The 23346-nt window shown below is 50.6% G+C and overlaps 1 protein-coding gene across 2 annotated transcripts; it reads left to right on the top strand.

Annotated features, from left to right (window-relative positions):
• Window positions 1–224: 224 nt before the first annotated feature.
• On the top strand, window positions 225–19918 carry PTPN6 (protein tyrosine phosphatase non-receptor type 6). Of its 2 annotated transcripts, XM_050967241.1 has the most exons (17): window positions 225–867; window positions 1119–1222; window positions 8979–9101; window positions 9425–9619; window positions 13178–13400; window positions 14525–14641; window positions 14766–14879; window positions 15281–15377; window positions 15863–15942; window positions 16041–16190; window positions 16363–16494; window positions 16943–17097; window positions 17599–17666; window positions 18297–18448; window positions 18661–18758; window positions 18909–19045; window positions 19412–19918. In XM_050967241.1, exons 2-16 carry the CDS (start codon window positions 1209–1211, stop codon window positions 19030–19032), a joined length of 1842 nt encoding a protein of 613 aa, XP_050823198.1. In that variant the 5' UTR covers window positions 225–867; window positions 1119–1208; the 3' UTR covers window positions 19033–19045; window positions 19412–19918. The 2 variants fall into 2 exon arrangements, with proteins under 2 accessions (XP_050823198.1, XP_050823207.1); XM_050967250.1 differs by lacking the exons at window positions 225–867; window positions 1119–1222 and adding an exon at window positions 8281–8694.
• Window positions 19919–23346: the final 3428 nt, after the last annotated feature.

Here is a 23346-nt window from a genome sequence, read left to right as displayed (position 1 = left end):
AATGTAGGTACTCTGGGATTTGAATGAGGGGCATTTGACTGATGTGACTTCAGGGCAGGAATGAAGGCCAATGGCAGAGCTGTGCAAGGAGCCCAGCACTGGAATAGCAGGAGGCTGCAGGGCAGGACTGAGGGGCACTGGCAGAGCTGTGTGGGGAGCCCAGCACTGGAATAGCAGGGGGGCTGCAGGGCAGGTTTGATGGTCATTGGCAGAGCTGTGTGGGGAGCCCAGCACTGGAATAGCAGGGGGGCTGCAGGGCAGGACTGAGGGGCATTGGCAGAACTGTGTGGGGAGCCCAGCACTGGAATAGCAGGGGGGCTGCAGGGCAGGTTTGATGGGCACTGGCAGAGCTGTGTGGGGAGCCCAGCACTGGAATAGCAGGGGGGCTGCAGGGCAGGTTTGATGGGCATTGGCAGGGCTGTGTGGGGAGCCCAGCACTGGAATAGCAGGGGGCTGCAGGGCAGGACTGAGGGGCATTGGCAGGACTGTGTGCGGATCCCTGGACTGGAAGGACCCGGAGCTGTGGCTCAGGTGGCAGCTTCCAGGTGACCAAGTTTTATTTGCTTATGCGTTCTCTGTGGTTCTATTACCAGTCCACCAGTGAGGGCGGAGACTTAGTGAGGAGGAGGCAGGGAGAACAGGCAGTTCCTACCTTGCTCACCTGGCCACCCCCTCAGGTTGGATGTCCCCTCCCCCACTTGCCTATCTATTTATTAACTCTGCTCAGGGAGAGATTTGCAAGTGGTGAGACGGAAGCCCTTTGTCCTGAGCCCCGTTGTCTGATCTCAGGCTTCTTCCTTCTCCCTCTGCCCCACCTCACCCCAACTCTTGTGACCATGTTGGAGGGGAAGTATTAGGGCTGGACAGGTAAGTGGCATTCAGAGCCTTACTGACTGGATTAGACGCAGACGAGTCAGGGGACTCCTAGCAGCCCTGATCTAGGAATGTCAGGTCCATTAACCATCTTGTCCCAGGCCCCATAGAGTTACCCATGCTTTCCCTCTGGCTGCTACCCCCACTCCATGGGTCTGTAACGGTCTTCAGTCCTGCACCCCCTTCCCAGGAAATTCTTCCTGTTTCCTCTATATCTTCAGTATTGTTTATCTCCTTTTCACTAGGCTCCTCTGGCCGACAGCTGCAGTACTCCGTCCACTTGAGCCTCTCTTATTCCTTCCTTCTCAGTGGGGACCCCTGCGGCCGGGGACCTGATGCCATCCTGTGGGTGAGTGTATTTCTCCAGGGGTTTGTTGGCTTTAGGGTCTGATAAAAGGGCCCTGTGATGGGAGAAATAGGAAATGAAAGGCAGACGTGGGGAAAGTGAAGACCCTAGAGCAGGGGGCAGCAACCTTTCAGAAGTGGTGTGCCAAGTCTTCATTTATTCACTCTAATTTAAGGTTTCGGGTGCCAGTAATACATTTGAACGGTTTTAGAAGGTCTCTTTCTATAAGTCTATAATATATAACTAAACTATTGTTGTGTAAAGTAAATAAGGTTTTTAAAATGTTTAAGAAGCTTTATTTAAAAGTAAATTAAAATGCAGAGCCGCCTGGACTGATGGCCAGGACCCAGGCAGTGTGAGTGCCACTGAAAATCAGTTCGCGTGCCGCCTTTGGCTCACGTGCCATAGGTTGCCTACCCCTGCCCTAGAGGGAGTGGGCAAGGGGGGCTATAAGGGAGCAGGAGTGATGGGATTCAGCAGGGCTGTATTGGGGGTCAGTACTGCTCACCTAGCAAAAGTAAAGGCTCATTTGCATTGAAGCACAGATGGGGAAGGGATTGGCCCACATCCCATGGCAAGTCAAAGGCAGAGCCATGAATAGAACCCCTAAGGCCAGGCCTCTCCCCACTCTAAACGACTCTCCCTGCTCCCCTTCCTGCACTGGGAATTGAACCCAGGAGTTCTGACACTTACCAGAAGTGTTTGCTATGCAGATTCCAGCAGACAGAACTGCAGGAAGGCACCTCCAGAAAGCTTCCTATACAGCCAAAAGGGCTGGCAGCTGAATTGTTTTGAAATGGCTGCTGAAATTCTGAATTCTGCAGAAGGGTCTGGATTCCACAGTGTCACAAGAGTCATGGAGCCCAGCATACTGGGGGCCCCTCTCGACCGTGGCTTAAGCCACATGTGTCCCTGGCTGATATCTAAGCCATGGTCAGTACCAATGAATTCAAGTGCTTAGAGCTGTTAAGTTGTCAGTGAGAATGGAATGAGGACCCAATGAGGTCTCTCCTTTCCCTCCCTGCTCCCATGCCCATGGTACAAGAACACTGGGGCATAGCTCCAATGCTCATTCTTCCCATTTGTCTTCCACTCTCTCTGTTCTCCTCTGGAGGAGGGACCACACAGAGTATTAACATAGCAACTGCAAGATCTGGTCAGTGGCCGCAGCCAATTGCTTCAGATCAATGTGTAGAAAATCCCTTGGTTTATTGTGCAATAACCTGTTTCCAGGAGAAGTTTCTTCCTTACCCCCCTTAGTCAGTGATCGGGTTATGTCCGGCAGCAGGAGACGTACTATCCTGCTGGTTTTTCTTATCTAATGTAAATGTGGATGTTCTTGTTATCCATACAAATGTCCAATCCTTACATGAATCCTGCTAAACCTATGGTATCAGAGAGACAAGATGGGTGAGGTAATACATTTTATTGGACTAACTTCTGTTGGTGAGAGAGGCAGAGTTCTTCTTTAGGGCCTCACCAACAGAAGTTGGTCCAATAAATGATAGCTATTTCACCTTCCTTGTGTCTCTTATATCCTGAGACTGACACGGCTGCAACTACACTGCATACAAGCCGTTGGTATGGCAGTTTGCAGTGCTGAATTCCACAGACTAATAACACGTATTTAAAAAGCAAATTCCTTGTATCAGCTTTACATTAGCTCCCTTTCAGTGTCATTGACAGTCCCCTTGCTCATATGTTATGAGAAACAGTGCATAGGAGTGCCTGATTCACCTTCACTATCCAAGTCCTTATTATTATTAGACAGCATAGTCAGGTGGAGTCAGGAGACCTAGGTTCTGTTCCAGGCTCTGTCACTGACTTGCTGAGTTACTATAAGCAAGTCACTTTCCTCTGTGCCTTTTCACCTCTCACTCTTTGGCCTGGTTTACCCTTAAAAATTAGCTCAACCTAGCTATGTTGCTAAGGCAGGGGTGTGCAAAATTTTGCACCCTGGCACCATAGTTAGGTTGTAAGCCCCAGAATAGAATGGCTAGGTTGAGGGAAGGATTCTTCTGTTGACCTATTTACTGCTCCTAGCCTGGTCAACCTAATTTCCCAGTGTAGGTATAACTACATTGCTCAGGGGTGTAAAAAATCCATGCACCTGAGCAATATGGTTAAGCCAATCTAATCTCCAATGTAGACAGTGCTAGGTCCCCTGGAGAATTCTCCCGTCAACCTAGCTTCCGCCTCTCTGGAAGGTGGAGTACTTACACTGACAGGAGAGCTACCTCCCGTCGGCATAGTTAGTGTCTTTGCTGATGCACTACAGTGGCTCAGCTGCACCACTGCAGCATTTTGTCACTGTAGGAAGCAATAGCTGCGGCTGTAGACATGGCCTTTGTTTTGTCTATTGAGACTCTAAGCTCTTTGAGGCAGAGGCTATCTCTGTGTCTAATATGAATACATTGCCTAGCACAATGCAGCTCCAGTCTCGTTGCTGCCCTACCACTACTGTCATGTGTACATTTCTTGTCCCCTCTTATTAGTTACTTCTCTAAACAGTCCCAGTCTTTCCAGACCTGAGAGAGGGTAACTAGAGATGAGCATGGTGTTCCAGGTGAGGATATCCCACTGACTGGTGCAACATCATTGGTTGAGCTCCAGCAATTCTTCTCCATCCCATTGGTCTGCATCTTAAAGCCTCGTTGGATTCTTTGATGGCTACTGCCCGTTAAGCAGACGTTTCATTGAACCTCCACAAGGACATTCGGGTTCCAGTTAATTTAGAACCCAATAAGATGTAGGATGAGTTCACACTATTCCTTGCAATGTCCATTACCTTGCACTTGTCATCAGTGAATTCAGTCCACCATCATACTGCCCTTTCATCTTGCTTGAGTAGCTCCTTCTGAAATTTTTCACTGTTTTATTCTGTCATGACCAACATAAATATTTTAGTGTCATATGCATGCTCACTCTCTTTGTCAGATCAGTAAGAAATATGTTAAATAACTATCCCATTGCAAAACGGTGTGGCATTCCACTCCTAACCCTGTGTCACAATGGAAATTGCCTGTTTATTCTACTCCTTGTTTCTCTTAGGGTACGTCTACACTATGGGATTATTCCGATTTTACATAAACCGGTTTTGTAGAACAGATTGTATAAAGTCGAGTGCACACGGCCACACTAAGCACATTAATTCACTGGTGTGCGTCCATGTACCGAGGCTAGCGTCGATTTCTGGAGCGTTGCACTGTGGGTAGCTATCCCGTAGCTATCCTATAGTTCCTGCAGTCTCCCCCGCCCATTGGAATTCTGGGTTGAGATCCCAATACATGATGGTGCATAAATAGTGTCGCGGGTGATTCTGGGTAAATGTCGTCACTAATTCCTTCTTCCGTGAAAGCAACGGCAGACAATCATTTCACGCCCTTTTTCCCTGGATTGCCCTGGCAGATGCCATAGCATGGCAAACATGGAGCCCGTTTTGCCTTTTGTCACTGTCACCATATGTGTACTGGATGCCACTGACAGAGGCGGTACCGCAGCGCTACACAGCAGCATTCATTTGCCTTTGCAAGATAGCAGAGACAGTTATTGGTTGTTCTGTACCATCTGCTGTGCCATTGTAAATTGGCAATGAGATGATGGTTGTCAGTCGTTCTGTACCATCTGCTGCTGTCATGGGTGCTCCTGGCTGAGGTCTGCCGGGGGTGCAAAGACAAAAATGGGAATGACCCCCTTGGGTCATTCCCTCCTTTATGTTGTATCTAAAAATAGAGTCAGTCCTGCGTAGAATATGTGGCAAGTGTGCTAGAGAACCAGTGTACCAGAGAGCACAGCCGCTCCCTGTCAGATCCTGCAGAAATGATGAGCTGCATGCCATTCTAGGGGGTGCCCCCGCAACAACCCAACTCGTTGCTTCCCTCCTCCCCCAACCCTCCTGTGCTACTGTTGCAGGGCCCCCCCCCATTTGTGTGATGAAGTAATAAAGAATGCAGGAATAAGAAACACTGACTTGTTAGTGAGATAAAATGAAGGGGGGCAGCCTCCAGCTGCTATGATAGTCCAGGCAGGACATTAAACGGTGCCGGGGAGAGGAGCCTAGCATCCCGCTGCTATGATACAGAATCTTTTCTTTAGACATGAAAGGAGGGGGCTGTTGGAGCTCAGCCCCCAGTTGCTATGATGAGGACGGTTACCAGCCGTTCTGTACCAACTACTGGGAATGACCGGGAATCATTCCTATTTTTACCCAGGCGCCCCTGGCCAACCTCACCTGAGGCCAGCCAGGAGCACTCACGGGCTGATGATGATGATGGATAGCAGCCATATTGTACCGTCTGCCATCGAGGAGGGGAGGGGAGAGGATGCTGCTGTTCATTGCCTCAGCACTGTGTCTACTAGCAGCATGCAGTAGACATAGGGTGACATATAAAAAAGTCAAGAAACGATTTTTTTCCCTTTTCTTTCACGGAGGAGGCCCTAAATTAACGAGCTATACCCTGAACCACCTGGACAATGTGTTTGATCCTACAGGCATTTGGAGCTCAGCCAATAATGCAAATGCTTTTCGGAGACTGCGGGGACTGTGGGATAGCTGGAGTCCTCAGTCCCCCCTCCCTCCCTCCATGAGCGTCCATTTGATTCTTTGGCTTTCTGTTACGCTTGTCACGCAGCACTGTGCTGAGTCCCTGCTGTGGCCTCTGTCTGGAGATTTTTTCAAATGCTTTGATAGAACAGATTTGTCTCCCTATACAGCGATCAGATCCAATATCTCCCGTACTGTCCATGCTGGAGCTCTTTTTAGATTTGGGACTGCATCGTCACCCGTGCTGATCAGAGCTCCACGCTGGGCAAACAGGAAATGAAATTCAAAAGTTCGCAGAGCTTTTCCTGTCTACCTGGCCAGTGCATCCGAGGTCAGATTGCTGTCCAGGGCAGTCACAATGGTGCACTGTGGGATACCGCCCGGAGGCCAATACCATTGATTTGCAGCCACACTAACCCTAATCCGATATGGTAATACCTATTTCAGCGCTACTCCTCTCATAGGGGAAGAGTACAGAAACCGGTTTAAAGAGCCCTTTATATCGATATGAAGGGCCTCGTTGTGTGGAAGGGTGCAGCGTTAAATCGGTTTAACGCTGCTAAAATCGGATAAACGCGTTGTGTAGACCAGGCCTCAGACTGTTTCCATTCCATGACAGAATTTCACCTCTCACCCCATGCTATTTGCTTTTCTTAGCAGTCTCTTGTGAGGGCCTTTAATAAAGGTTTTGAAAGCTATGTCAGCCAGTTCTCCTTAATCCACTATTTTATTCATAAATTCAAAGAATTATAATAGATGTTCCTTTGCAGAAGCTGTGATGTTTGTCCCTGTTTGTTATGTTCACACAGAGGGTTGTTTTTTTCAAGGATTGGTACATTTGCTACACTCTGGTATAGTTGCTGATTTTAATGAGTGCATATTCTTGTAAGCAGTTCATCTGGTGAGTTTTATTTTTGCCTAGGTGCCTATTGCTGTTTAACTCCTCATTCTGATACCCTAGTGACCATCAGCATTTATCTCTGTGGTCTAAACCTGCCCCTGCTACAGTGGAGCTGTAATTTCTGCCTACTCTCTACTGGATAGTGATGCCTTTGAATCATTGACATCTCTAACAAGATGTCTTTGTCTAACCTGAGTGCTCCTTAGCACCTATTGGCTGCTGTCCAGTCCTAGTTGAAGCAAGTTGTGCCAGTAATCTAGTTCTGCCTGGCCTAAGGTGCTGCCCATTCCTTGTATAAATTCTCTCCCTCCCCCTGCCCTCCATCAAATTCCTGTGCTAGTTAAATGTAAATCCGTCTTCTTAACATCAGCTTCATAGCCATATGTTGAGACTCTGAAGTTCCCCTGACCTAACTAGTCTTTTGTATGGAACTAGAAATGCTTCAGAGCTGCAAAGCCCCTGGAACTAAGCATTCTTTCTAGCAATCTAAATATAGCTTCCAGGACTTCTCTCCTACACTTCCCCGTGTCATCAGTTTCAGAGTGTACCACAGACTCCTCCTCAGCCACCACTAGTAGTCTGTCTAGATGTGTAGGATCTGCCACCTTTCTAGCTGGTAGAAAAGTCATTGAACAGTTCTTACAGTCACCAGTTATCCATAGTCTAATGATCAAATCTCCACAAAACACTCAACGTGTTTACATCTCACACCTATATCCTCATCTTCTGGAGCACCCTTCCTGTGGTGAGGAGCAAGGACCAGCCTTCTCAACTGCTATTGGAAGATGGATCCCGTTTCTTTGACCCCCTAATTCTCCACTTCTCCCCCACAAATGGAGGATTGGGAAAGTCAATTCTAACATCCCTATATTCCATAGCTATTAATATTTCTCTCTGCATCTCCAGTTCAGCTACTTTGGACTTAATATGCTGTATTTGGACTCTGCTGCTTGCACCAGGTGATGCATATGCCATTTGATTGTGTAGGCTGCTGCACTCTGAACAGTAACCTGGGTAGCCCCAACTCTTGCTAATCCACTGATGCTCTTCATCTCTCAGGCACATCCCAAAAGGACTGTCAAGGGCAGGCAGCGCAAGGAAGAATGGTCTTGTGGTTAGAGCGCTGGACTGAAATTTGGAAGACCTGGGGTCAATGCCTGGCTCTGCCACAGACTCTTTGGGCAAGACACGTCATCTACCCTATGCCTCAGTTCCCCATCTGTAAAATGGGAATAACTTCCCTACTTTGTAGGAGTGTTGGGAAGGCACTTTCTTTCATGCTAAGCTAGATAGTTCAGAATAGCTGAGTACAGTCTTAGCTGCTTTCAGACCTCCATGGAGTGGCTTACCTGGTGGCAACAGACATTGTGGGAAGGGACTAATTGCACCACTGCAGCTACGGGGCCAGCATTTGCTGTCTGCATTGGCCCTGCAGCTGTGCCGTGACCCCGTACAAGTTGCAATGATTCTATGAGCTGCTCTGCACCATTGCAAGAAGCTTTGTGTGTTTGATGTGAAGCATGTTACTGACATGTTGATGGGGAGGGGAGTTACAATGCCCAAAGAGGTAACCCCACTGTGGGTGGGCGGGGAACACACCAAGAATAACTGAGAAGGAAAAGGGGGGGTGGGGAGGGAAGCCAAAAGGAGAAGCAGAAGTTTGTGCAAAGCAGCTCAGGGCTGAGGAGCTGATGGCTCAGCAACGCTTCCTGTTCCTTGACTTGTGTGCTATCTGAGCCACGCACTTGCCTTTCTTGTGTTTGTGCCCTGCCACAGGGAGAGAGTGAGTGAGACAGGGAGAGAAGGGGAGTCAGAGTCAGAGAGAGGCAGATGGACTGAGAGAAGGGGACACTGGAGAGGTAGATGGCCAGAGTAACGCATCGGGAGCTCAGCATTAGGGAATCGAGCAGAGACAGCAGACGCTTACTTCCCTTTTCTTGTCAGCGTTAAAAGCTCATTTCTTTACATTTTTCAAGTTCCTTTGGTTGTAGCTACCCAGCCCCTTGGCTGCTCTCCCTCGACGATGGTGAGGTAAGAGGGGAGCTGAGAAGGTGGTGGGGGTGGGATAGGTGGTGGGGAATAATGTCACTTGCTCTGTCCCAGTCACCCCCAGTACAATCCTTTCCTGGGGATGGGTCTGGGATTATACCCCAGGAGTGTGTGACAGAGGACCTTCCCAGGCCATCTGTTGTATGACCCCCTCAAGGGTTGGGATCCTTTTGTGGGGACCACTGTACAGACCCCTCATAGAAGTATGGCTGTATACCCTCTATCTGTCAGCGTTTACTTTTTCCTGCTTTTCTGCTCTCCCATAGGTGGTTCCACCGGGACCTGAGTGGACTGCAAGCTGAGGCCTTACTCAAGGGACGAGGAGTTCATGGAAGCTTCTTGGCTAGACCCAGTCGAAAGAATCTGGGAGATTTCTCCCTCTCTGTTAGGTGGGTAACTCAGACCCCATCCTGCCACATTTGTTGCCATCCCAGGGATATGTGGATGCTTCGCTCTCTGCCCCGGCCCCATTCTGCCTATACCATCCCCAGGATATATAAGGGGCTGTGCTTTCCAGCCCCATTGCTCCCTCCCTTCATCCTGGCACCTGCCCAAAAGATACCCGAGGGGCATCATTGTCTGACCCACTCTCCGTCCTACTTCCTGACCTCATTCCCCATGCACCCCGTCCTGGGAGGGACTTTACTTCCCTTTCCCCTTTTCCTGACCCTCTCCTGTACTTCACCAGACTCCTCTCTGCCTCATCCCTCAGGGTCGGTGACCAGGTGACCCACATTCGTATCCAGAACACTGGGGATTATTATGATCTCTATGGAGGGGAGAAGTTTGCCACGCTGTCTGAACTGGTGGAGTACTACACACAGCAGCAGGGTTCACTACAGGATAAAGATGGGACTGTAATAGACCTGAGGTATCCACTGAACTGCTCCGATCCCACTACAGAGAGGTATGGAGTAAGCAGAGCAACCACCAGTCTTTTACTGAGGGGCTAATGGCCACCCCCGCAGCCTCGATCTGCACCCCTGTGAACTGAGGGGCTAATTTCCATGGTATGCCCCTCTTCACTCCTCTGAACACAGTTTTGGTACCAGAGTGTCTGGGACTGAGAGCATAGCCCAGCCCCCACTCCAGAATTAACTAAATATAAAATGTCCCCCTATCTGCTCCTTTGCATGCAAGTCTGTGAAATTTCAATGTGGGCCCTGCTTATATTTGGCAACTTTGACTTCCGCTGTCTCATTGGTTTTGCTATTTATATCTTGTTGCTAAAAGTGAAAATTGTGATGCTAGTTACAAGAAGAGGCCTCAGTGTAATATAGAGTGCAGTGTAAGAACCAATGCCTCTCAGTCCTGCCATGCAGCCCCCCCCTGCTATTGCAGTGCTGGGCTCCCCACACAGCTCTGCCAATGGCCCGCAGACCTGCCCTGCAGCCCCCTGCTATTCCAGTGCTGGGCATCCTGCTGAAGGACATCTCAGATCATGCTATTCCAGTCCCCACCTGGTCTCCCTCCCCTCCCCTATTTGCATATGTCTTTGGCATTGTGATCCTAAATCAAATCAGGTGGTTTGCACTGTGTTGTGCTCTCAGCCCCCTGGTGGTGGGTGGCTGTTCCACAGCGGTGCCCCTCACCCTGGGGCAGGGTTGCGGTCCTGTGTGGGGCGCAGCATGTGTGCCCCTCAGCGTTTTGTCTGCTCCAGTCAGGGCCGTTGGCTTGGGCTGGGGCTCTGCAGCTTCCTCCCTTACTATTGCGGTTGGAAACTTCTCTCCCCCTAGCTCTTACGAAAGCTCCTTTTCTCACTCTCTCTCCCTGAGAGATTTTCCATCACGTGTCTTCCCTGAGCTGGGCCACCAGGGGGGTTAACTATTTCCTCTCTGCAGATGAGGAGAGCAGAGGCCCAGCCCTGGAATGAGACAGGGCAAAAAGAGCCCCTTGCCCCAGCAGGAAGGGCTGCCTGCCTCCAGCCCCTCCAGAACCCCAGACTGGGGGGAGCCTGCCCTAGGTGTCTGAAGACAGGCCAGCTCCTCTAAGGCGTGATGAGGTTTTCTTCATTGCCTGGCCCCACTCACGTGATCAAGGTCAGGGTGACAGAGGGTTTATATCACTGTTTTGTGACAGCCAGGATCCACAGCCATTTACTTCAGTGTTAGTGGGTGTGTAAATCACAGACTGAACCTTGATGGCTTGCTAATCACACAGCCATTTCTTGCTCTCCAAACAGCTCCCTCTGCCCCTAAGCTGACATGCAAAATGCTTAGCCAGTAGCATGTGCTTTTACTAAGTCACCACAGCCCGATGCTCAGATGAAGAAGAAATGTTGGGAATCGTTTTGGTTTGTGAGTTGTTTCATTAATCTGTTCAAGGTAGAAACAGACCGTGAAGAATTGGAAGCCACATCACAGAAACCACTGAAGCACAGCCTGGACTTCAGAACAGGATCATGAAATTGCCACAGCACTGATTAAATGTGTAAGAGGGGCCAGGCGAGCAGCACGTGCCTGGGAATAGTGGCCTCAGGAAGAGGATTTGGAGTAAATAGGATTCACTAACCAACTGCTTCTGAAAGAAAATTTGACAAATTCAAATAAGAAAACGAAAAACGGCCCCAGCTCACAACAGCTGAGGAAGTCCTTCTAGCTGGATGGTTGGGAGGAGCAGTCCAGGGATCTCCAGTCTGACTGGGACCATCAAGGGGAAATTGCTGATGATGGGACCCCGTACAGAGAAGGTTGTGTCATAATACAACACAGCATGAAGTGAGAAGTACTGAGCATAACCCATGGCCTCCAACTGGGTACTAGGAATGCAAGAGAGAGCTGGAGGTGGCCTACTCCAGCCACACATGAATGCTGCCGCAAAGGTAATAAAATGTAAATACAATCCCTGCATCAACAGAGGAAGCCAAATGCATAGGGATGGCTGACATCACATGAGATACATGATCACCCTTGGTCTAGGGTAGAGCTAGATCTACTAGAACTAAATAGGAACCTCTTATTCGTGAGCAAGTACTCAGCTTCTTAGATGACTGAGCTGTTGCAGACCATGCTGAGTAGCAAGGGAATAACCATTGTGTAGCACTGAGCTCACCACAGGATTCCAAACGTGTTAGTAGCAGAGAATGGCTCACAATTCACGAGTGGCTCGTTTCTGCTCTCTGCATTAATGTATCAGTTCCACACCGCATGCCACACCCTTATGTGCACTCAAATGCAGCCATTTAGCAGAAATGTTGGTACAAATAGCAAAGAACTCGAGAATCAAAATAAAAAAGGGTCCTGGCAGATTCACGGATCCCTGTTTAGCTTTGTGAGTCTATCACAACTCACCTCACAGGCTTCCTTAGAGTCCCCGGTTCAGAGACCCCTGGGCAGCAGGACACAAACCTTATGCCACCAGCTGTTAGCTGTAGCTCTGACTTCTTCAGCCAGAGACCAGTGACCCTGGAGTGCTTACCAAAGAGCAAGAAACTGCAACATAAGAAAATTGACAAGAACGCTGGAGTCACCCCATTGCAAGCAGGAGAGAATGTTAATTCCAATCAGGAAGGGGCTGGAAACCTTGTCAACAGCTGCACCACTCACTGAGAGGTAGTGTCATAGCCTCTCCTGAGGGTCAGTCCTACAGGAGGAACAGAAGACATTTAGACAAAACCAAGGAGTTTCCATTGGCGCTCTGTATCTAGTGGACACATAGAATGCTACGGAGAAGGCTTGTGCAATGGGAGAAGTAACACACGTGCCTAGTGACTGACAATGAAAACTACCAAGAGTAGTGAACACAGACAGACCTACCTCAATGGCCAAACAGATCCCTGCCAAAGGACCTGTTCTGGGAACAGGAAGTGGCTGTGTGATCTGAAAGCCATCAAGCTTCAGAGATCAGAGATGACACATGTCCAATTAGAGTCAGAATAACGTTCTCCTTTGTCAGGGGATTCAGGTTATTTACCCAGATCAGGCAATCTAGATATCCCATCTGTGTGTGTGATATTAAACTGGCTGTACTGGTTGGGCATTTGTATTATGTTTCAGGTGCATTTGATTTTCCAAATAAAGGGGAATTGTAACTGTAGCTACTTACATCACTAGATACTGACCCCGGCTGTGCCCTGCAGTGAGTCACTGGGTAATGACCCCTGCTGTGTTAAGCCTCACCCCCGTGAGAGGACTGGGCCAGAACATACAGTTCTTAACATTTCCTCCCCCCCCCCCACCGTGTCTCACAATTATTAAACCTGTCTTCCATTTAGCTTTCCTCTGGCTCCCTGCCCCTGGCTCACTTGTCCCTTCTGTTCCACGCTCCATCCACCTTGGCACCCCTCAGGTCCTGTCCCTCCTAACTTCGCTCAGCCACAGGCACCTTCTGCTCATCTCCCCTCTAACTCTTGGTCCCTCCTCTTCTTTCCCTCATCCCCACGTGCCCTAGGTCCTGTCCCTCACTTGGTTCCCCTCTGGCCCTGCAACTCCCCGCTCTTGTCTGACTCTGTCCCATTTTCTCCCAGGTGGTACCATGGGCATCTATCTGGCCCAGCAGCTGAGTCTCTGCTCCAGTCCAAGGCCATCCCCTGGACTTTCCTGGTGCGTGAGAGCCTCAGCAAACCTGGTGACTTTGTCCTGTCTGTCCTGACTGACCAACCCAAAGCTGGGCCTGAGGCCCCACCAACTGGGGCTGCTGGCACCCCTGGGGCTCGGCTTAAGGTCACCCATGTCAAGATCTTGTGTGAGGTGAGAGATGGGGCGGGGTGCAGGGAAGGGAGCAAGCAGAGGGAGGGAAGGAAACATTTGTCTGTGGCAGCTGTTTGCTCTATTTTTACCAACAAGAAGATATGGAAACTGCTGGAATGTTTTTGTATCCCAACAATGTATATGAAATCCATACTAAGGGCTTGGCTGCCTACTGTCGGGTTCCTTAGTCCTTGCCTGGTCTGAGCAGTGGCTGTGGGGGATGTCTGATTTTGCTGCATCCAGGATGAGGGAGGAATCTAGTGCAGACACAAGTGGCAGGAAGACAGGAAGGGAGCTCTGGGTAGCAGTGGGAGCTCCTACATTGAACAGAGCAGAGCCTCAAAGGAGCCTGTGAGATTGAAGGAGAGGAGACTCTGGAGACTGAACCAGGCAGTTATGCGCCTGGGACAGGGAACAAAGTGTGACACAGGGAGGCCAGAGAGGAAGATAGTGGAGAGAAGGAAGATCAGTTGTTTCTGGTCTCCTTGGCTCTATAGGGTTCTTCCAACTTCATAGGGAGTTCCAGAAATGAGCTGCTGAGCTGTGATGAGAAGCTGAGGAGCTACAAACCTCTTGCTGGAGAGAAGACCTTGCTGAGGTCCCTAAGCCTAGCCTGGTGGAGAAGATCAACCCACACATTACTAGGTCTTCTCTCACTCCATATGATCCTTCTTTGAGGATGATCCTGCTTTGAGCAGGGTCTTGGACTAGATGACCTCCGAGGTCCCTTCCAACCCTGATATTCTATGATTCTAACATGGGTGGGTTTGGGACAGTGGAGAGTGTATGCAAGTGAATTATGGAGAAACAAAACAACTGACCTTAAACAAGAGCTGAGGGGGAAGTTGACTTCTCTGGGTTTCCACCCATGCAGCAGGACACCCAGGGTCAGCTCACCAACTTACAAGTTTGATGGTACCGGAACAAGCTCTCAGTTGCCCATCATGCCAGGAGGGTGTAACACATACCACATGAGACGCGATGCTTCAAACTCAACAGAGCAAGACCTACCCAGGGCTTCATGTCCCAGTGTAACAATCTCCCATGGCACTGGTTGCAAGATTCACCATGGGGGGCAGTGGGTCTATTAGGAGATGTGAATAACACAGCTTTACTCTCTCCAGAATGGGAGATACACAGTGGGAGGTGCTGAGATGTTTGACAGCCTGGCAGACCTAGTGGAGCATTTCAAGAAGGCTGGAATCGAGGAGTTGTCCGGATCCTACGTGTATCTGAGACAGGTAAATGGGGTCCTTGTGTCAGAGATACTTTTGGGTGCTTCACCCTCTGTCCCTGTCTACAGCATGTGTCCATCTCCATCCTATCCCTCTTGCTCACCAAGCCTTTCCCTTCTTCCTTACCCAGCCCTATTATGCCACCAGAGTGAACGCGGCAGACATTGAGAACAGAGTGCATGAACTGAACAAGCAGAGCCCAGCTGAGGAGACAGCCAAGGCTGGATTCTGGGAGGAATTTGATGTAAGTGATTGTGTTGTGACTGTCTCCACGTCCTTCTGGGAGACCCTGCTCCCAGTCTCATTCTCTTTCCCTACTCCATGAATGGATTCATCCCTATCATGACTTCTCTATGTCATGTCATTTCTGAAACTGGCCCCCATTACCACAGAATCTGAGCGCCTCACGATCTTAAATGAATTTATCATCCCCACGCCCCTGTGAGCTGGGGCAGGGTATTAGCCCCATTTTGTGGTTGGGGAACTGAGGCACAGGAAGGCCATGCAGAACAGGGAACTGAACCCAGCTCTCACGAGTCTCCTAGGCTACTGCCCTAGCTACTGGACCATCCTTACTCTCTGTGCTCCCCACACCAATCACAGTGGGTTGCTCTGCCATAACAATTACCCTTTCTTCCCTTTCAGAGCCTGCAGAAACAGGAGGCCAAGCATCTGTATGATCGGCATGAGGGGCAGAGACCTGAGAACAAGGGGAAGAACCGGTATAAGAATATCTTGCCCTGTGAGTCCTGCCCTCCCATCAGGAAGACATCCAGGGGCTGCATGTTCCTGCCTCAGCGGGAGGGCCTGACACATAGAGGGGCAGTGTCAGAGCCCTGCCTAGAGTTACCTCAGAGGAAGCCTCAACCTGGCTGGGGTTTATTTGCCCTCCCGTGAGGATGAGGTACAAGGGGCCCCTGACTGGGTATTTAAAGCCATAAAGGATTTAGTGAGAGGCATTGCCTCCTCTGCATGCCCTTGTGGGTGTGGGTGTGCATGCTCATCTGGATACACTGGCTCATTGGGCTGATCCGGCTCAGAGGGTAAGTGGGGAGCACTGGGTTGTATGGTCCTCTTAGTCTGATCTAGTATGAGAGATGGTGGGGAAACAGAGTTTGATGGATTGATCCGGAGTGTAGGGAGTCGGCTAGATGTGGGACCAATGCCTGAATTTTGGGGTGCGGGGGATACCTCAGTGTTGTGTTAACCCCTTCCTTACCTCCCTAGTTGATCATTCTCGAGTCATCCTACAAGGCAGGGACCCAAATATCCCCGGAGCCGATTATATCAATGCCAACTACATCAAGGTGAGCTTCCAGAAATGCTGCCGTGTCTTGGGGAGGGGGCACAGGACGCCTGGTTCCTGTAACCCCTGCCCTTCCCTTGTCCATTTGCCCCTCTGTAGAACCAGCTGATCAGCCCAGATGAATTCACCAAGACATACATCGCAAGCCAAGGCTGCCTGGATGCCACCGTCAATGACTTCTGGCAGATGGTGTGGCAGGAAAACTCTCGCATCGTTGTGATGACCACCCGGGAGGTGGAGAAAGGGAGAGTAGGTGTCTCAGAGAGCCTGCTGCCATGTCTTGCACCCATACCTCCTCCTTTCTCCTCCCCACCCCTGCCCCCAGCCCCTCACCACTTTACCTTTTTCTTTCTCCCTAGAGATTTTTCTTCTGTTAGTCTCCTCTTTACAGTCATCACCTTTTCTTCTTGTTTCCTCACAGAACAAGTGCGTCCCCTACTGGCCAGAGGAGGGCAGCACCAAAGAGTATGGTCCTTATATTGTGGAGAATCTTGGAGAACGTGATGCCCTGGAGTACAAACTCCGACAGCTCTGTCTCTCGCCAATCGACAACGTGAGTGCCACACCCCTGAGCATTAATTGTTCCTGGGACTTTAGCTGTGGCTAAGTCTTCAAGGTTGGGAATCAGTGACTGTGGCATTTCAGGGGACATTAGGCAAAGAGCAATGGGACCTGTAACTTCTACGGTCCTGGTCCCAGTCTGGTCCCTGATTTGGAAGGAGTGGGAGACTGGCAGGCTCGAGGATCAGAAGATGGAGCATGGGCGCTTTCACCCCTAGGTCCCTGTTCCAGTCCAGCTGGAGGGCTTCATTGACCAAATATGGTTTCCCTCTCTCTGTTGTTTGGGAACTAAGTTGGCCTGTTCTCAGTCTGGAGGTTAATGGGCAGAAACCCTCAGTCCCTTTGTCATGCAGGATGGGAACCTAACAGACTGGGGGACATGGGGAGGATGGGGTGGAACTGTGCACAGCCTGCAATGTGTGTGTTTTGTTGCCCCCTAGTGTAAAGCTGTGCGAGAAATCTGGCAGTACCAGTACCTGGGCTGGCCAGACCACGGAGTCCCCAGTGAGCCGGGAGGGGTGCTCAGCTTCCTGGACCAAATCAACCAGAAACAAGAGAGCATCCCTGAAGCTGGGCCCATAGTGGTGCATTGCAGGTGGGTGTAGGGGCAGTACCTGCTCATTTTAATGCTCCTGCTGCTGTGCTGCAGGGAGTTGGTTGGCTGACTCCACAGGGTGCAGTCTGCCCAAATGCCACACTCCACAGGGGTCACGGTCCTGCTGGAAGTGGTCTCTGTAAACTGAACACCCTGACTGCTCACAGTCATTAAAGATTGTGTGTATTCCCTGTGACTCTTGATTGAATCCCTTTGTTCTGGCAAATCCCAGTGCTGGCACTTCCTTTCCACCTTCCTAAATCCACCCCAAGCTCAGGCTGGAGATCCAATTCTCCTTTCCTGTCCTAATCTCTTGTGCAGTGTTTGTGTGCCGCTGCTAAACAATGCCACACCACACCCCAAGGTGGCTGCTTTGTAGCAGTGGGTGCAGAACAGCCTGGGAAACCCTTGTTGTTGCTGCCAGAGGCTATAAGTTCCTGGAGGAATGTGGGATGTATGGTACTGCCATCTCCTGATGTCTGCTTGTGCCCTTGTGTGCAGTGCTGGGATTGGCCGCACCGGAACCATCATAGTCATTGACATGATAGTGGAGACGATTTCCACCAAGGGTAAGATACTTCCCATGCTTATGCTTTACCTGCGGGGCTCTGCCCCATGGCCAGTCTTCTCCGCCAGCTGGGTCCTAAAGGCAGCTTCACTAGCTGGGAAATATCAGGCATGTGGGTGAGAAAGCAGTTGCCTGAATATCCCAGGGCCTTAATGGCAGGGGAGGGTGACCACACCCCTTTGCCAAAGCTCCCACCATAGGGTCAGGGCAGAGGAGAAGTGCAGGGGGCTGCCACTGGGGATTGTAACTGACCCATTGGTGGAAGGCTGGCAATGCCTGCTGGCTGGCTGTCCCCGGATAGTAGTTGGATCTCTGATGCTCTCATTTGTGGATATAACTGCCCAGTCAGTGGAGCGTTAGTGTTGCCGAGGGATTGGCACTACCACTTGGTAGACTTAGAGGCAGGCAGGCAAGAAGGGAGTGTGACTAGTGGGAGAGAACCGAGGGCTGAAGGTACCAGTGTCTCCTCCCACCCTGGGGAGGGGGAACCAGCTGGGACTAGGTTCCACTAGGATTTTGTCTGGTGACCTTGCAGGCTGGGGATAGGTAAATGGTGAGGAACTCACTGCAGCAGCCTTCAGCCCATAACTGCCTCTTTGCCTCTCCCTGTCCCCCAACACACCCCCTCCAGGGCTGGATTGCGACATAGACATCCAGAAGACCATCCAGATGGTAAGAGCCCAGCGCTCAGGAATGGTGCAGACTGAGGCCCAGTATAAATTCATCTACATGGCCATCTGCCAGTTCATAGAGACCACCAAGAAGAAGCTGGATGTTATGCAGGTGAGAATGGGGATGCCGTGCACTCAGTCCCAGGAGATGCTGTGCTGCTGTCTGTCATAGCCTGACCACGCCCCATTTCCTCACGTCCTAGCCTGGCATAAGGGGCCACGAGGCAGCTGCCCTTTGCCCCCTGCCACGCCCCATTACCCCACACCCCAGCACTGTGCTCTCTCCCCTTCTCCAGTCCTCTCTTGTCTCGTTTTCTCATGCAGTCTCAGAAGGGGAGAGCCAAAGAGTCTGAATATGGGAACATTGCGTACCCACCTGCGCTGAAGAACCAACATGTCAAGGCCTCCCGAAAGTCCTCTAAGTAAGAGCTGTAGCAAATCAGGAGTCCCCCACTCTCCTGGGCGTTAGCCGTGCCCTTCCCCACCCTCCCCTGGCCTCCCCACCATTCTGGTGCTGCCCTCCTGGCTCTCCATGCGCTGCTCACCTCTCTGGCTTTCTCGCTGTCTCACAGGCAGAAGGAGGAACCAACGGTTTATGAAAACTTAGGGAACGCCAAAGGAAAGAAAGATGAGAAAGTGCGGAAGCAGCGCTCGTCCGACAAGGAGAAATTGAAGAGCTCACTTAAGAAAAAATAACTTCCCACTGCAGGTACGATCAGGATCTGGGCTGGGATCATATTCCTGGTGAGTGGGGGTCGTTCTGTTCTCTGGGGGCCCCAATAAGATCGTCATGTGCAGACCCACCTGACTCTGTGGCCTTGTTTATGTGGCCAGGATAGCTGTACTGGCAGAGCCACCTAATGGAGACACAACGTAGGAGTGTTTCTGTCAGCAAGTAGCACCATCCCCCTGCAGGACATTCGCTGTGTCAACAGAGGCCCTCTTTTGTCAGCATCTCGTGTCTAGGTGGGGGTTTTGCCACTCCCCCAGACCAACATAGCTGTGCTGAAAACTCTGTAGTGTAGACTTGCATTCTGGCAGTACTTTTCATCTGCTGTTCTTTCTCTTGTTCCAGCTCCCCTCAGCTACAGAAGACACCTTGTCCTTGGTCAAGTGACTGGGATCCCCTCGCTGTCTTTGCACCCTCAGTCCAGTAGGCCCATCCAGTCTGTTCTGCTTTCCAGCCTGCTGCTTTAAGATACGTTTTAGCAGTCAGAGAAATAATATCCTCTTTAATTTTCTGTGGCCACTAATGGCTCAGGCTCATCTCCAGCTCTGTTTGTCCTTCGCAAGCTCCTCTTATGGGAGACAGGCCCCCACAGGGGTTAACCTCAACACCGCCATGAGACTAGCTGCTCCTGCAAAGTCAGTTGTTGTTTGACACTGGTCCTTTAGATGCTTGCTGCTTAACCCCTTTCAGCTCTCCCTTTATCCAAAAGAAAATTCTCTCCCTGCTCACCACCTGTGCCACCATCTCCTCAGCCTTGCGGGTCCACTCGCCTCCTTGTGGTGCTGTAAATACTCATGGATTTGAGGTGTTGGTCTTGCTTTCCTTTGTAAATAAACCAGGAGTTTTGTCTGATTCTTTTGTTCTCTGGTGTTTTCAAAGTTTTCACCAAAAATTGGGTTTTGTTTTTTAAAATACTTTTATTTGTTTTTGATCTGCACAGACCTAGCTCAGGGAGTGGAACAGTCGGTTTCCTTGCTTCTGCCAGGGCCTGGTGCATGAACCTGGTAGCAGGTTCTCTCCATATGCCCAAGTGTCATTGCCTTAGGGTGAATTGCCAGTGTGCCAGTCACACCAGGCAGTCCGCTGACCTGGGACTGGATTGGAACCAATGCTTGAGTGGTGAAAGGCCCCATATGGTATAAAAAACCCACCCTGAGCCAGCCAGTGCCTCTTACCTGGCCCACCTAGGATCCGATGCCCTAGAGGTGAAAGGCTCTCTCTATCCCATCCCTGTCTCTGGCTGAAGCAGACAGTTCCCTGAGTTGGGATATGGTCAACAACTTTGGATTTTACCCTGTACAGTCAGTGGCCGAGGTCCTAACAGCTCAAACACATGCTGTTATTCATGCAGAATAACTTCTTTTCATCTGAGCCTCTGGAAGGGCATGTCTGGAATTAGCTAATTAAGCCTGGTACTCACACTGATGGTTGGGTAGGGCTTGTATAGGGTTGGTTTGCCAAGCACTGAAATGCAGCCACATCTTGGTTCAGAGGCAGTAGCTGTTCAACAACTGTACAGCAACACTGTCACTTCTTATCCTAAACAATTGTTCAGAGAATTCCATCTCCAGTTGTAGCTACAAGCAAAATGTTTGGGATGAGAGAACAGTCCAACTCTTGGGGAAAAGAGCAGGTTCTGTTCAGTAACACAAGAGGTTAGGACCTTGTACTGTCTCTGCTGATCAGTGCAGGCTGCAGTGCCAGGTTTCCCAAGTGTGTTTTCATTTGTGAACAAGAAGAAAAGCTAATTAAAAAAAAAGTGTGGGTTTGTTAACCCGGCTGCCGAGGTGTGGCCAGTAGACAAAAGTGAATGACAGTGCCAGGTGCTTGGACCCTCACTGAAGAGCTCAGCCTGTGAAGCTGAACAGAGTGGGGAAAAAGGGACAGCAAAACTCATAAGGCTGTGTCTGTTTCTCCTCCCTGGCTCAGGCCCTGTCTACACTACAAAATTGTCACTAAGTTGCTGTAAATAAAGTGGTGCTCCATGTCCATACATGTGCCTTCTCTTGGCCATGTGTCCCCTCACCAGGAGCACTTCCACCAACTGAAGTGGGTTCTCGTGGAACACAGACAGTTAGAGCCTGGCAGCCCTGGGACTGAAAGCCTCTGTAGACATATCTGCCCCCCACAGCTGTTAAGGTGCTGGTTCACAGCTGCCCCCTCTCCCCCAGCAGCCTGAGCTCTCAGCTGGGAACCCCTGCAGTGGTCAGTTTCACAGTAGGGAATCTAAAAGCAGTGTAATTATTTCACATTTCAGCTCCAGCTCTGGCTGTCTGCTGGGGGTGGTGGCACAGCTGGAGCTCTCTTCCCCCTGGCCTGGGGCTGATAGCCCAAGCTTTGAGATCCATGTGAGGAATCACAACTGGAGCCCTTCCCTCCCCCGCAACTGACAGTCAGGAGCTAATGTGCAATAATAGCAGCTGTGCAACTGACAAGAATGTCAATTTCACCACTGGTAGGCTCCCTGCAGTAAAACTGATCCCTGCACAGGGCTCACAACTCTGCCTGTCATCCTCAGGGTGGGTGGGGAGAGCGCCAGCTGTGAGCCCTGCTGCTGCTTCCCAGTGAGGGATTGGTGGGAGTGTGGAGTGGAGGAGAGCTTGAGCCCAGCTACGACTGACAGCTGACGTAAGTAATACAGCATCTGTGTAGCTATAACTACATTGACATACACACTATGCCTCGTGGTGATGTCAGTGGAAGCAGCATTGCCAGGAAGGGGTTAATCAGGGTGACGTGTTTGGGGGAGGGGGGACTGTCACTTTCCACACTGATGGGTGCTTTGCTGCTCCATGGTGGTGCAGGGGCACCAGGCTGAACCAAAGGGCTGATTCTGCCCAGGAGAGGCAGGGTGCAGCAAAGAGCAGCTGGGGAAAGCCAGGAATGGGAGCAGTAGTGAGAAGGAAAGGGCAGTGCTGACTGAAGTGACTGTAACACTGATGGCCCCACCACCACTATGGGGCAGGGAGGGAAGCCCTGAGCTGGGAGAGGGGAGCTGAGACAACAGCTCTGAGGATCTCCAGGCTGTTGAATAACCAGCACGGTGGAACAGAAACCAGAAGGAGGCAGCTGCAGAGCAAAGCAGTGTAAAGTGGCAGTTGCATTCCTGACCCCCAGGGGAGCTATACTGTCCCTCTCCAGCTCCATGTGCATGCCAGTCCAGGCCACAGCCAAAGCCCCAAGCCTGGGCTAGGTGCCTCCATTTCTTTAACCCAAAGCTAAGTGTCCAGTAAATTAATGGTCCTGGTGCCAGGGCAAAACTCCAGGCTGGGGAATGACAAAAGGAGCTAGCACCACTAATCACCACACTGGGTCAGACCAATGATCTGCCTAGAGCAGTAGCTGGTCTTCCAACAGTGGCCAGTGCCAGATACAGCAGGGGACCTGAACACAACAAGGCAATTGTGATCCAGCCCCTGTCATCCAGTCCAGGCCCAGCTTCCGGTGGTCAGAAGCTCTGAGATACCCAGAGGACAGTGCTGCATCCCTGACCACATTGGCTTATAGTCATTAATGGACCTATCCTCCATGAACCTATCTAGTTCTTTTTTGAACCCTGTTATACTTTTGGCCGTCATGACATCCCCTGAACAGCAGCTCTGGTGTCACTTTGCAGCATATTGCTAAGGTGGGAGGTGGATACTGACACTCTACACTAGATCCTCATCGATACCTTTCACCTGTCAATTGCCATCTGTGCGGCAATGACAATTTTTTGGGAACCATCTGGATCTCTGCCTGCTGGTGCCCCTCTCACTAGCACCAGATTGCACAGCTGCAGGGCTGATGGGCTGCTCCTTCCCCTCAAGAATGGACAGTCTAGGAAAAGACAGATTCAAGAGAGCAGGGGGAGGGGCGGGGGGGGGGGGGTGAAGCTGCTACAGTTCCAGGCTCTCCCAGCCAGCATTCTGGAGCAGACAGTTCTGACTGCTGTTGGTTTTCATCACTATGGAAAACTAAGGGGGGGGGGGGGATCCTTAACAGGCAGAGCCCCACTTTCCTGTTAGGAAACATAGGGCTCCTACATTTCAGCTGCTCACCATCCCCAGTAATATTTATGACATTTCCCTTTGGGGCTGCCCTTGAGTTGGGGGACCTATCATTAAAGTTTAGTCCTTTTTCACATGAAGATCCAGACACTGAACTCATCAGGACTGACACCACCCCTACCCAAAACCCTTTTAAGAGCCTAGGATTGTCATACTTTACCCCAACAGCCACCCAAATCTGGCCACAAGCAGGTCACTTGTAAGTGCCAGAAGCAGAGGTCAAGTAGTGGC

Source organism: Gopherus flavomarginatus, chromosome 1 (assembly GCF_025201925.1).
Source record: "Gopherus flavomarginatus isolate rGopFla2 chromosome 1, rGopFla2.mat.asm, whole genome shotgun sequence".
Classification (NCBI taxonomy): Eukaryota; Metazoa; Chordata; order Testudines; family Testudinidae; genus Gopherus; species Gopherus flavomarginatus.
This window is presented reverse-complemented; position numbering and strand designations above follow the sequence as displayed.